General features: G+C 51.8%; 1 protein-coding gene across 12 annotated transcripts in view; it reads left to right on the top strand.

The window, feature by feature from the left end:
* The first annotated feature begins 1,497 nt into the window (after positions 1 to 1,497).
* Positions 1,498 to 14,514, top strand: part of FAM3D (FAM3 metabolism regulating signaling molecule D) — a 34,552-nt gene continuing 21,535 nt past the window's right edge. For 2 of the 12 annotated variants that reach the window (XM_045832261.1, XM_045832259.1), the window contains exons 1-3: positions 1,502 to 1,711; positions 11,521 to 11,784; positions 13,337 to 13,387. In XM_045832261.1, coding sequence (XP_045688217.1) covers positions 13,375 to 13,387 — 13 coding nt within the window. In that variant the 5' untranslated portion in view covers positions 1,502 to 1,711; positions 11,521 to 11,784; positions 13,337 to 13,374. Of the gene's footprint in view, positions 1,712 to 11,520; positions 11,785 to 13,336; positions 13,388 to 14,514 lie in introns of all 12 variants that reach the window. The other 10 variants (XM_045832260.1, XM_045832258.1, XM_045832263.1 and 7 more) reach the window with 9 other exon arrangements.

Below are 14,514 nucleotides of genomic sequence, written 5' to 3'. Positions count from 1 at the left end.
GCTGGCAGGAGGAGGGGAAGGAAGGGGAGGGGAGGGGAGGGGAGGAAAGTGGGAGGAGACACAAAACCAAGGCCAAAACCAGTCAGGATGAAGGAAAGTGTGGCCTGTCCCCAGAGGACATGCCCCAAGGGGCCCACTTCCCCTCCCCAGGGATCAGCTGGGCAGCCAGAACACAGGCTTGGGGACCACATCAGTCCCCAGTAGGCTCATCCTCCCACTAGCTCCTGGGTACTCCGCTTTTACTTCTTTTCTTTTTTTTTAATCCTTAACCAAGGATATTTTCATTGCTTTTAGAGGGAGAAGGAGAGGGAGGGAGGGGGAGAGACAGACAGACATTAATCAGTTGCCTCCCATACATGCCTGGACTGGGGATGGAACCCACAACCTAGGTTTGTGCCCTGAGTGGGGATCGAACCCGCTACCTTTCGGTTTATAGGATGACGCTGCAACCAACTGAGCCACCAGCTAGGGCTCATCTTTATTTTCTGAGCAGCTATTTGCCCTCATGTTCCTTGATATTCATTTCAAGCAGGCCACACAACATTTCTGGAAGCAGTCTGGGTAGAAATCACCAAATATAGAAGCATCCCCTGCCTGCAAACAAGTGAGAAAGGCCCACAGGAGCCCATGAGCCCACTTGGTGCCTCCTGGGAAAGAACTCATCCTAAGGAGAGAAAAACCTCCGGGACAGGAACCATGAGCTGTGAGTGACAAGCCTGGGAGGTTGGGGGATGGATCAGCAGTGGGGGACACTGAGCCCCTCTAAATGCACCTGGAGTCCTGGGGAAAGAAAGGAACAAAACTGTGTTCACTGTTGCACTGACGTCCGACCACCAGTCAGCCCTTCTCTGTTCTTCCTCCCTCTCTCTCTCTCCAGCCGTAAATTCTAACTCCATGTGCCCCAACCAAATGCAGAATCTTTTCCCCAGACCACTCTCTCCCTATTTTCCTTACTCCTGATCAAGGGTGCCCCCTTCCTTCATCCAGGCTCACTATCTGCAGTCTCCTTTCACCCTTCCTTCTTTGCTGCCCCATCCCAACCCCCAGTCTGGGTCTCCGCCCACAGGCTCACCTCCTCCCTACTTCCTCCAATAGCCAACACCCTGCCCCAGGGCCTCAGAGCAGGTGAAGGCACCATCACTAGCTAGATCAACTCCCCACTTTGTCCCCCAGGGCCTGGGGAGTTTTCAGCATGGGATTCACTTGTTTGGGGAGCAGTATTTTGCTGTGTTCTGATTTGTGTTCTCAGGCAGTGACTGTGGTCTGTCATTCCCGATTGAGTTGCTCAAATTCCTATCTGAACTTCCTCTGCCAAGGCCAGGAGAACTCTGAGGAAGACACACTCGCAGCCTGGGCCCCAAGCCAGGGCTCCAGGGGCTCCTTAGCCACACAAGATTTTAGACTCATTTCCTGCCAATGAGCCCTAAGAGTAACTTCCTCCTTCCTGGTGAGATTGTTTAACATGGCAGGGAGAGTTTATGCCAGGTCTGTCTGTAGGAGGGCAGAGTCCAGGGCAGGGCCAGGAGGGCCTGGCCCTCCAAGGTAAATCCCTCCCTCCAGGCCTGCTGCATCTATAGGACTGCTGGGGAGGCCCCAGTCCCTCTGAGACCAGGAGGCCAGACTCTCCTCACAGGGCGGTGGTCGGCTGGCTCAGGACCCTCTCGTCTTCTCCAGTGACGGAAGCAGGAAAGTAGGAGGCTTGATCCCTCAGGTATGTTTCCACCAGAATTCAAAGGGCAATACCTCTGGGTCCACATTTTTGAAAGAAAGGAAAATGAGAATGGGGTGAATGGAAAATAAGGAGTGAAAGAGCCTGAGAGAGAAAGATAAAAGGAGAGGAAGAAAGAAACCACATAATGAAAGAGATTTCTGAGATGGGACTATGAAAGGCAGATTTTATCCGAAGAGCCAAGTCTGATCAGTTAATGGTGGACTCTGATGAGGATTCTGAGGTGGGGTTCAGGCTCAGTGAAAAAGTAGCCATGACTGAGTAGTTATGTCTGCCATGAGCACAAGAACAAGGTGGCACATGCAAGCCAGGGATCTGACAGCCCACATGGCAGCCTTTTTTCCTAACCACAGAGCCCTCTTCATTCATTTGTTCATCTATTCATTCAAAAAACATACTGGACCATCAACCATGAGCCACACAAATATTTGGAGAATGAGTGAAGAAAGAAGGAATGTTATTCTTTGGCTCCAACTCTCATTTTTCTTAGAAAATAATGTTCTAAAAAATTACAACAAAGGTTCAGGGTCTTGAAAGATTTTCTAGCTATGCAATGTCAGACTAATCCCTTCCTTTAATTAACACTCAATTTTCTCATCTGTAAAATGGGAGTAATCATCTGGATATCCCCTATTGATCCCTGTAGTTCTCACTACCTAGTTATCTAGAATAATATCACTAAAGCACATACAATAGCACCTACTAAGTGCCAGGCTCCGTGCTAAGTACTCTCTGTATAAGTACACATTTAATCTTCCTATCACCTCTCTGAGGAAGGCACCATTACCACTCCCATGTTGCAGGTGGGAAACCAAGGCATAGAGAGATTAAACCACTTGCCCGGGCAGTGTGGCCGAGTATTTGTACTGCCCACCACCATGCAGCACTGTCTCTGTGATGCCACTGATTCTAAGTCCATGGCTAGAAGAGAGCTGGTGCAGCAGTACCTTTCCAGGTGATTCCTTCAAGGAGCATTTGAACCTGCATGTCCAATAAAAAGGAGTCGATGACTAACAAGACAGGATAGTGAAGCAGATATGGTCCTAGCCAGAAAGTAAGAGAACAATTTGCACAGATAGTCATTTCAAAACAGTTTTGACACGTGCCATAAAGGAGAGAGCCCAGGAATCAGGGCAGACTTCTCTCTGATTAAACTTGCAGAGTAATGCTAGCAGAGGCAGGAGGGCAGGGTGGGTAAGCATTTGGTGCACTGCAGAATCTAAGAGAAAGGGGAGAGGCAGGAGGGCAGGAGAGACAGTTCTGCACAAAGAGGGCAGGAGCCGGTAGTGGGAGGTGAGAGAGCAAGGTGGTCGCTCCCAGGCCAAGCACAGCTGTGGGGAGGAGTTGGACTTTGCCCAGTCTTTGCTCCAGTCTGTTCATCTGTCTGTCTGCTCTAGTACGTCTGCCATCCCCCCAGTCAGGCTGTTCACTGCCCACCTCAAGCCAGGCCAGGCCAGCCAATAAGAGATGGGCTGGTCTCATTCAAGGAGGAGCAGCTGGATTTTGCCTTGTGGTCACCCTCTACACACCTTTTTCTGAGCCCACTTCCACATTTATACACAGGCCCAGCAACTCTGATCCAATAGGAATTTGGCAGTGTACCAAGCTAAGGGACCCTTCCTGGGGCAGGGGATACTTGAAGCCATGGTTTGCCAACATGTTGGGCTGGGCAGTTCCTTCTCAGATGAGACCAACCCCTGACTAATGTTGACAAGCCTAGCACAGCTCCCATTGGGCAGTGGCCAGCCTGTGTGAGGGGTGGCAGCCTGGCCTAGCCTGGAGTCCCACTGGGCAGCCCCCCTGTCAGTAGGCCTAGGCCACGAGGCCACCCCTGGAGCCAGAAATGGGGCCAGCCCTACCCAACTGCATGATGGTATGAGGGCAATCGTTAGAAGGGAGAATGGATGCTGGACAGATGACTAAAGCTATAGATATCCACCACACCCTGGCTGCAACCATCCTACCTCACTTAACTTGTCACTAAAGTAACGGATGGAAACACTGCTAAAGTCATTCTACTTGTGTGAGTCACTTTCTACCTAGGCAAGTTACTCGATCTCTCCAAGCCCCAATTTCTTCATGGCTAAAATGCAGTTAATAAAAGAATATACCTCACAAGATTGTTAGGAAGATTAAATGAAAGGACACAGGGTCCAAAGCAGGAAGGCTAACAATAATAACATTTATTAGAATCATTATTATGATCATTAGTAAGATTGTCCTTCAGAGATCTCTGGATCCCACACCTCTCCAGAGAAGACTTCTCTCCCAATGCCTTCCCAAGACCAGTTGACTTCATTGTGAAGGCTGCCACCTTGGTTAATCAAAGAGGCTAAGCCCCAGCTGCCTCTGTCAGAAAAAAATAGAATTACCCACTGGGTTGGAGGTGAACTCCCTCATGCTTGACCTGCTAAAGTGATTCAGACTGGCCAACAGCAGGCCTGTCACAGTCAGGGGTGAGCCCAGATGCTCCAGGCAGCCCCTCCCCAATCCAATTAGTCCCCTCTGGTGATCCATATGCAGGCTCTCGGCAAAGAGGTGCAAACTGGCCTTTTGGGCTCGTGTACCCAAAGATGCCCAGCAGCCTCAGATTATCCCATCTCCCTTGACGCTGGAGGGGCTGCATGTTTGGCCTCATGGCCTCCCCCTTTCTCCTGCTGCTCTCTCACAGCCTGGAGGAGCTCACTCTCCCTCTGAGTACACTTTTGTCTCATCCTGGAGGGATTGCTGCTTCCTTGGGAGGGAGGGTGGAGAGAACATCTCCAAAGGAGAGAACAGGGGCCTGTTTGCTTAAGAACTGTCAGGAGTACTTCCTGTGTCCCATCTTCCTTGGGTGCATTCTCTCATTAAATCTTCACTAAATGAAAGATTCTGATGGCTGTGCACAGACAGGGAAACGGAGGCTGAGAGAAAATTATGTCCACAGATCCATGACAGAGCCCAGACGGGGCTCCAAAGCCCCCACTCTTAACTGCCATGTCACACAGACTTGCAATTCCCAAGCCAGGTGAGGCCTCTGCAGGCCCGAAGGTGCAAATACAGCCAGTGCTGCCCTTTACCAGGGGCCTCCTGGGTGCCAGGCACTGAGCAAAGCACCTTCCCGTGATAATCTAGTCAGGTTAACTGGAAGGAAGTCCTCCCGAAAACCCACATGAGGACAGAGGGCCGGCAGCTGAGGCCAGCACAGCAAGCCCCTGGCTGGTGGACCCTCCCTGTGAGGAGAACACTGCTATCAGGGAGGGAGGAGGGACAGAATGTTAGGGACTCTCCCTAACCCCATGTGGCCTTCCCTTGCCACCACCGGGGCTCCCACACCCAAGCAGGCTGAAGCCCAGCAAAGGGAACAGCTGGGTTCATATCCACCCTGGGCTAACAAGGGCCACACCCAGAGCTGGGGTCCACAAACTGTGGGCCACAGCCAAACTAGGCCACCACCTGTTTTGACAAAGTGTTGTTAGAACACAGCCACATCCGTTCATTTGTGTACTGTCCACAGCTGCTTTCCTGCTACAATGGCAAAGTCAAGTGGTCGTGACTGAGAACATACTGCCCAAAAGGCCAGAATATCTCCTCCTGGTCCTTTATAAAAAAACCACTGAGCCCTGGTCTACAGACATAGACAGAGTAGTTAAGAATGTGGGCTCCTGCCCTGGCCAGGTGGTTCGGTTGCTTGGAGTGTCATCCTGTACACCAAAAGTTTGTGGGTTCAATTCCCAGTCGGGGCACATAACCAGGTTGCAGGTTCAATTCCCCAGTCAGGGCGCATATGGGAGGCAACCGATCAATATTTCTTTCTCTTTCCCTTCCTCTCTCTCTAAAGTCAGTAATTTATCGTCGGGTGAATGCCTGGGTTTGTCTCTGAGGTCCTTTCTTCCTCTGACTCCTACTACCTGTGAGACCTGACCTTCCTGTGTTTCCCCAAATCCTCACTGAGCTGTTTGTTGTAGGATTTAGTTCATGAGGCAGGATCTCACAGCCGTGCCTGCCTGTGGCCTTATTCTGGGAAGCACTTCAGGAACATGGGGTAAGAGCTCTGAGGACCCTGCTCCTCTTCCTGTCTTTCTGCATCTCCTGCTGTGCAGCCTGCACGGCCAATAATTCCACCACTGGCTGGAGCTGGAGAAAACCATTAAAACCAACAAATAAAATTAAAACAGGGCATAATGGAAATAAGGGGCTTATTTCCTTCTGAAATAAATGTCACTAGGACAAATTGTTGGAGCCACCAGCCTTATTGTTTATAGATTTATTCATTGTTTATCTCCCTCTGTATTGGTGACATGGTCAATAATTGCCTATAAATACCGGGACTCTACAAGGACCACTTAGAGAATGAAGGCACCCTCTGGTTACTTTGATATCTGCACACGAGCCTGGGACGCAGTGGTTGGAAACTCACTGAGAGAGAAAATAGGGCCTGGGCAGGGCTGCGCACGTCCCCGGTTCCCAGCCGGACTCAGCAGCCACTGACTCACAGCTGTGTGTGCACATGTCTGTCATTTTCAGTCTCTTATGGTCTCTTGTTCTTTTTTCTTCTGTTCCTGGCTCTCTCCCTCAGTCTTAGTTCTTTCTTACTGAGTTGGTCGCCCTCAGGCCCTGGAGCTCCCTCTGTAGTTTCCATCCCCCCACCCACACAGGCAGGATTCCTCCCTTGCAGCGACTCCCCTCCCACACATGGTGGAGCAAAAGGAGGACAATGGAAAACCAGATGGCACCCCCCGCCGCACCTTTGGTGACAACACTTAAACTGGAGAATTTCCAGGGATGATGAGGAGAATGACCCAAGGTTGAATTTCCAGGGAAGACTAGTTGGATTCTGAAGTCTGAGCAGGTCCTCTGGACAGAGTTCGGCTTTGGAAAAAATGTGGGCCATGGGGTAAAAAGGAAATAGCCATTTAGATGGAGGGAGCAGCTCTCGCTTTGTCTGTTTTCCTTCCTTTATTTTCTTTTCCAAGCAGAAAGCCCCTCACATCCCTCTAACAACACTCACTGCACACCTACTATGTGCCTTGGTGCTAGCACCAGGGACATGGGTGAAGAAGGCGCTGAGAGCTGCTGCCTGCAGGGGAAGCCAGCCCCAAAAATGAAGGCTGCCCAGGAAGCAGGACTAGGCCCCCTCACAGAAGGATGCTCAGAGCGCCAGGGAAAGGCCGGGAGCCAGGGCTCAGGGAAAGCTTCTTGGAGGAAGTGCTGCCCCCTCCAAGCTGAGCTGAGCTTCCACTGCTGGCCCTCTTTACTTCTTCCTGTGCCCCTCACTGCCCTCAGAACAAAACCCAGGGCCATCCCCCCCACCCCTGTTCGTAAGACCCTAGTAGTTCACTCTGGTCTGCACCATCAGAGCAGCATGCTCTACCTTTCCTCTGAGCCCCTGCACACGCCGTTTCCTCTTCCTGAAACACCTTCCAGGAGAACTCCATCAGCCTAGGTGTCGCTTCCTCCAGGAAGCCTTTTCAGACAGCCCCCCAGGCTAGGACGTCCCCTGAGGGAACCCCCACCAGAGCCCTTATCTCATGGCACCACAGCCTTGTCTTTTCCCCCCTTCACTGTGTGTTTCTAGTAGGAAAGAACCTGGTTGGTTCTCTGCTCTGTCCCCGCCCCCCAGCATAGTGATTACTTAGAGGAGATTCTCAGGAAATACTGTAGGATGAATAATTAAGTTGGATTTTTTTTAGATTTTATTTATTTATTTATTTATTTTTAGAGAGGGGAAGGGAGGGAGAAAGAGAAGGAGAGAAACATGGATGTGTGCTTGCCTCCTGCACACTCCCTACTGGGGACCTGCCCTGCCCACAACCCAGGCATGTGCCCTGACTGGGAATTGAACAGGCAACACTTTGGTTCACAGGCTGGAGCTCAGTCCAGAGCTACACCAGCCAAGGCTAAGTTGGATTTTTTAAAAAGATGTCACAGAGATCCCCAAATAACTCCTGACCAAACAGACTCAAAGGGCTCAGACCTGCAAGGTCTCAGGCTGATCTGTGAGAAGAGGGAGGCGTCAGCCCCATCCGCTGTGTTTCAGGAATCCAGTTCAGCATCTAGTTCAGGAAGGCAGATGCTGTGGAGACCAGCCCCAACTCCACTGGTACTGTGCCCACACAGAGAAGGCCCCCTCCCAGGATGACAAACCTATGCCTGCTTCAGTGGGTCTGGCATGGGTGGGCCACTCATATGCTCATATCTGCCATCCCTGCCCCCAATGTTCAGTTGCTAAGTGAAGGAAAGCTCTAGCCCTCCGCGGTATTTGATCATATCTGCCATCCCTGCCCCAAATGTTCAGTTGCTAAGTGAAGGAAAGCTCTAGCCCTCCGCGGTATTTGATCATCGCCCTTGAGGTCAGGATAGTTTCTTGGTGTAGGATCATCCTTTGAGCTCCAGTTAAAAGACCTACCTTTTCAAGAGTCAATCACACCTTCCTCCTGGGCACACAGACCTTCCTCGTGCCCACTCCCTTCCTCAGCGGAACGTGGTGAGCGAGAGTGAGCCTGAGGCCTGCTGGCTGCCCTGGCTGGTGTTTCCACACCCTGCCATCTGCAAAGGATGGTATGAGCCCCAGCTCTGCTAGCACAGCTGGGAGACCCAGCCATGTGACTTCCACGGGTCAGGCCTCAGCCTCCTCCTCTAGGAAGTGAAGGCAATAGTGTACCCAATTCATGGGGATTTGGTGAGATACATATGTCAGATTCTAAGCCTGATTCCAGGTGCACAGTAAGCCCTCCATAAATTGTAGCTATTTTTGTTATTTTATTATAGTTTATTATCTTTATTATCAGTCAAGCAAGTCTTGCTCAAGAGCTCATCAGAAAAGTATGGTCCCTCTGTCCTGACAGAGGTGCAGGGAGGTTCCCAGGGCCTGGGGTTCAGGCTAGAAGAAAAGTCAGAAAAACAGGCCCCTGGGAAGACATGGAGGGTTGGAGTGACAGGCTACGGCCCCCGGGCAGAAGTAACGGGGATAGTGAGGAGGCTTCGTGGCTGAGCCGCGGAGGGTAGGAAGGGACCCCACCAGGCCAGGCTAGTTCTCCAGGAGCCCCTTTGGTCTGAAGTGGGGAGAAAGGGGTATCTATGGGAACATGGGGTCATGGATTTGGAAGCCCAAGAGGAGCAGAGGGATCCACTTTATGCTGTTTTAAGCTTGTCTCCTCAGAGGTAAGCCCTAAGGAAAAGATACAAGGGAGAGTAGTTTACTTGGGAAGTGACCCAGATGGCACTGGCAGGGGACGAGGGAAGTATGACAGGGAAGGGCAGGACACTGTAAACAGGGTGAGAGCCACCAGGTGACTGTGGGCAACGGAAGCTGGTTCCACTGTGGGACTCGCAGTGAGAGAGCAGACCACCCTCGGATTGGCCCCACTGTGCTGTCTGCTAGGGATTCCTAACCAAGTGCCGCAGACCGGACAGCCTAAGCACAGAAACATGGTCTCATGGCTCTGGAGGCCGGAAGCCTGAGAGAAGGTGTCCCAGAGCCCTGCTGTCTCTGAAGGTGCTGGGGAAGAAGGCTCTGGGTTCCATGGCCGTGGCGGTAACTCAACTCTTCCCACAGTGTCCTCCGTGTATGTCTCTGCGTCCAAACTTCCTCTTCCTCCAAGCTTACATGTGGTCTCAAGTCCACGCCTACTTAGAAATGACCTGGTAAGCAGAAAGCAGGTTGAACTTGTGGTCAGGAAGGATGCAGAGCCTGCTCACGGAGCTCAGTTTTCATTATACCTGTGACTCAGGGCCAGTTCTGAAGTGACTGTTGGCTGAACCTAGATCCTCACAATGAGCTAGGAAACAGCTTCAGAGTTTTGTCTTTCCCATGGCAAAGACATGCTGGGTAAGGACCTAGGACAAGGAAGGGTGACCCAAGGGAAGGAGGCAGGGAAGGGCAGTCTAAGTGGAGAGAAGAGCATGCCCCAAGCCTGGGAGGGGGAAAGCCTCCCTCTGGCAGTGCTGGGTAGCTAGAGCAAGTGTGAAGTAGAGGCAGCACAGGATGAGGTTGGCAAGGTCATCCTCATGTCAGAGTCAAATCTCTCAAGGCCTTTTAAGCCTGTGAAATACTTTGACCTTATCCTTAGAGCAACAGGAACCATAGACCAGATTTAAGCAAGGAAATACACACTTATTTCTCCATCAAGGTGTTCTCCAGACCTCCTAGCCTGGGGAAAGAGTAACCCTTTCCTCATCCATGTTGATTCTGGGACAGGCTGAAATCCCCTATGAACAAAAGGCCCCAAAAAACAGTAAAAGCTGATGTCCTGGCTCCTATAGAGCCATTAAGAAATGTCACAAGCAGTCAGGCAGAGAGATACCGTGACAGCATTTGGGTTCTGCAGAAAGAACAAACATCCGCATGGGAACCCTGCCATGGAGGTACACTAGCAGGAAGCAGCAGGTGATCCTGGCTGCCAACAGGCTAGGGGCCGGGGGGGATGGCATAGGTGCCAGAGGGCTTGTAAACCTGCCCCACATGCCATTCAGGACAGGTAAACAGTATCACCCTCATTTTACAGAAGAAGCCAAAGCCCAGAGAGAGGTGCCCCAAAACACATGGCTAGTAAGTGGCACACTCAGGTCAGTCTGATGGCAACATCCACCCCCTTTCTCAGCATCACAGGCCTCTTACTGCCTGATTCCCTCGGGACCAAAACCACACGAGCTGCCCCTGCTGCTCGGCCTTTGCTCCCACATCTTCTGGTGAGACTTGTCTGCAGTCGCAGGTGACGTGTTGTGATGGCTGAGAACGGGGCTCCAGCAGCCCCAGGCTCACGGGTGTCTGGCTTAGCATCATCAGGAGAAAAGAGCCTGTCTCCCCAGTTTCTGTAAATCCATCTAAGGGAAAACTCTGATTGGCTTTGCTTGGGTCATATGCTCCTTCCTGAACCAATCACAAGGAAATCACAATGCTTTGATTGGCCAGCCCCTTTGGACAGGGTGGGGGTACTATGATGAGTGTCCCCCAATCTAGAGCCACAGCTAAGTGTTTAACCTCGATTTAAAGGATCAGGGAAGCCTTCCCAGAGGAAGCATCTTCTACGCTGAGACCTGAAGGATGAGTAGGAGTGTCCCAGACAAACTGGCAGAAGAACACTGTTCAGACAGAGGGCCCAGCACTGCAGAGGCCCAGGATGCTCAAAGAATGTCTCACTCACAGCAGTATCTCCCAAGCTTAGTGCACAGCCTGCCTTCCCATGCGTGCTCAGAAAACGCTTAGGGAACACAATCCATAATGGGCTGTGTGGCCTAGACAGGTCACCTGCCCAGTCTGAACTTCTGCTTTCTCCTCTAGCTGATGGCTTAATCATCTTAACCTTCCAGGACTATGCAAGAATCTAGTTAATTCAGTCTAAAATACTCAAGCACTTCTCAGTGCTCAATTAACACCAGGCCTGCAGGAGATAAGGCCTGCCTGCAAGGGACTAAAAAGGGCTTAAGCACCTGGCCAGAAAGGAGAAGGGGTCCGGGGAGGGGCAGGATAAGGGGAGAGGCTCAAGAACAGTGTGGGCAGACAATGGGCTCCCCAGTCAGGGAGGCTCCCCCACTCCCCACCCCCAACTCCATCCCCTACGTTCCGCCCTCCCACCCCGTCTACCTGTGATCGCCCACCACCCTGGAGCCACCATATCTGTACCTGAGCCCATCAAGCAGCCATGCAGGGAGGGCATCAGGACATCCCTCCCTGTGCCCTTGCCCCAGAACTTCCTAACCTGAATAACAGGTTGTGACAATCTCAGCAAAAACAAGGAGGAAAGAAACTTTTGTGTTTGGATGGCTGCAGAGTGAATTCTTGCTCCACCCTGTCTTCATACTTGTTCTAGGTGCCTTTGGCCCTCCCTCCCCACCCCCAGGAGGCTGGTCCTGGGCTCCAGCTCCAGAGCAGCACGGGCTGGCAGGATGAGCCGTCTGGGGACACAGGGGAGCAGAGAGCCCTGCAGGTGCTAAGTGGGTTGTCGGGGACTCAGCCAGGAGGAACATCAGGCTGGGAGAGCCCTCGCTACCCCTGTCCCTACCCTGCCCCTGCTCTGAAACCAGAGTCCCTGCTTGGCGTGGGCATGACAGCAAGAGGCCACCCTCCTGCCCAGGTATGTGCCCCACCTTCTATCTCTTCTCTCTCTAACATCAGCGCCCCCCATTCTCTCTCTGAATCTGGGTGTACACAATTCATATTTTTCTTTACCTCTGTTGTCCTCCTTGTCCCTGTCCCTCTCTCGCCATCTTGTTTTCTTTCCTTCTGTCTCTGCGTCTCTGCCATCTCCTGTTCCCTCGTGTCCCTGTCTTTGCCTCCCCAGTCTCTGTCTCTATGAATATCCATGTCCGTTCATTCATCTGTCTAACCCCTCCTCCCTTCTGTCCGACCCTGTCCTTCTACCCTGTCCACCCCTAAAAAAGTTGGTCGTTTGAATTTCAGGAAGTTGTACAAAATCTCTGTGAGTGGGCCAGGAGGTAGCGGCTTAGCTTTCTCACCTCCAAGGCCCTGGAGGAGGAGGGCCAGGGCAGTGGGAGGGTTTCCACAACCCTCAGGCGGAGACATGGATTTGCATTTGCTGTTGCTGTCATTTCAATCACAGACCCAGCCGAACTGCCTCACTACCAGGTCCCCTAGCTCATGTCTGGATCCTTGGCGGTTGGGATTCGGACACCACGTCTGTTGAAATAGATTCTTATGATAAAGAAGATTCTGGGGTGGGGAGGGGGCAGGAAAAGTGGTGGGAGCAAGTCACTGCCGTCAAAGACCCGTCAGAGGCCCGTCAGAGACGCTCCAGCTGGCGGTGGAGGGTCCAAGACCTGGGACAGTTACCTCCAGCCCTCACTCTGCTCCCTTGCATCTCCAGAGTCCCACTGGGGGGTTTCAAAGCTGCCGGATCACTGGTAACTGCCCAGCCTCTGGGGGTTGGCACAGGGGAGAGGTGGGCCCAAGGATGACCCTACCCCTGGCCAGGACTCAACCAGGGAGGAAACTGATTTCAACTCTCCTCTGAGACAAAAAGCACTGGCAGAGGGAGCCTGTGGGGACTGGGCAGCCAAAGACCTGCCTCCAAATTCTGACTCTGACCCTTGCAAGCTGAATAACACTGAGCTTAAGCATAGTGAGTCTTAGCTTACTTGCTGCTAAAATGCAGGGCTGTGAGGGTTGAAGCAGATAATGCATATGCAGCACCCAGCACGAACTCACCTGCAATATGCGGATCCTGATTGCTCTTCATTTTGCTACATCGGCAAAGATCTCTTGAGTTCTGCTCCCTGATAGTTTCCATGGGGCTAGCTATCTCAGTATCTCTCAGCTGACTGGATGGCTGAATGGGCAGATGAACAAATGGACGGATGGGTGGATGGGTAGATGGATGGATGGATGAATAAATCAATTCTCCAAGAACTGCAAAGTGCACCTGCCTCTACCTCTTAATGTCTACACATGAAAAACACATGTTGAATGTAAAACCCCAGAAGAAAAAGTGAAGGAGAGGTGAAGGCAGAGAGGGAAGAAGAAAACTGCTCCCCTCCTCACATGGCAGATGGTGAGGAACCAAACTGAAGGGGTGGTGACCTCGGGTAGAGGCACCTGTCCCTAATCTTCAGTCTGTTCACTTTCAGACCCAGATACTGGTTTCCAGCTCAATGTCCTTCTCTCCACAGGCTAACACTGACCCCGAGCTGCTCCTCGCCTGGACAGGATGAGAATGTCAGGTAGGGCCAGGGCTCAGGATTAGAAGGCCATGCTTGAGGTCTGAAATTGGTTTTGGAATCATTTTTCTGTCAGCAGAGTCTGCCTGTCCTGAACTCGGAGATCATTTGGCTATGTCTTCCTCAAATGGTCAGGCCAGAATTCCAGGAGGAAACTAATCCAGGGCAAGCCTGGAAAAGTGAATGAGGCGACTTTCTTCCCCTGGGCAGAAGGGATGGAAACCTTTGGCACAGTGAACTCACTTGCCTGGGATCTTGGGGATTCCTTATCTTGGAAACACCTGACCCTGACTAGAAATCAGGGGCAAAATATTTGCTTCAAGGAAGGCTCTTGTAGAATCCTCATATTATAGGGCTGGGCATGAGGAAAAGCCTTTGCCTTCTAGTCTACACCTTCATGCTTTACCTCCTTTGTACTGATAGAGAGGCTGAGGCACCAAATAGGAAATGAACAGAGTTCATTGACTGAGATTCCCAAACAGCCGTGAGGGTGTTAAGAGAACAAGTTTCAAAGCAGCTTACTATCCTGGGTTCAAATCCCACCTCTATCACTAGCCAAGTAACCATCTCTCTGAGCTTTAGTTCCCTCATCTGTAAAGTGGAACTGATCAGTAAGATCCAGCACAGAGGGCTGCTGTGAGGCTGAAATGAGATAGTGTATGTAAGAGCTGTTGGCACAGTGCCTGGTACAAAATGAGTGCTGTGTGATGTGATCCCCAAGAGAAATTCTGTGTGCCCATGCCACACACTGTCCTAGAAGATGAGGGACCCACACACACCTGAGCTCCAACCCACAGGATCCAGGGGGCTTTCTCACCCATCCCAAGTAGCTTGAGGCCACAGAGCTGAATTCAGGGCTGAGAAGGTTGCTGCTGGAGGGAGGTCAGGCAAAGGGCAGGAACTTGCCTGATGGTTAGATTGAATTCAGGAGGTAGTTGGAGGCACTGGAGTCCTTAGGCGGGTGGGGCAGTGTATTGAAGCCCCTCCTCATCCTCGTGGAAGAGTGAGGAAAGGCACCAGGAGCTCAGGGTGGTCCATCCCATGTGGGGTTGCTCCCTAATGGCAGTTGTGGGGTGGGAGTCAGGCAGCAATCTGTCTGTGAGGCAGGGGAGGCCACCACAGCAAGGCCA

This window comes from Phyllostomus hastatus, unplaced genomic scaffold (genome assembly GCF_019186645.2).
Source record: "Phyllostomus hastatus isolate PE091 unplaced genomic scaffold, TTU_PhHast_1.1 phas_contig_16, whole genome shotgun sequence".
Classification (NCBI taxonomy): Eukaryota; Metazoa; Chordata; class Mammalia; order Chiroptera; family Phyllostomidae; genus Phyllostomus; species Phyllostomus hastatus.
This window is presented reverse-complemented; position numbering and strand designations above follow the sequence as displayed.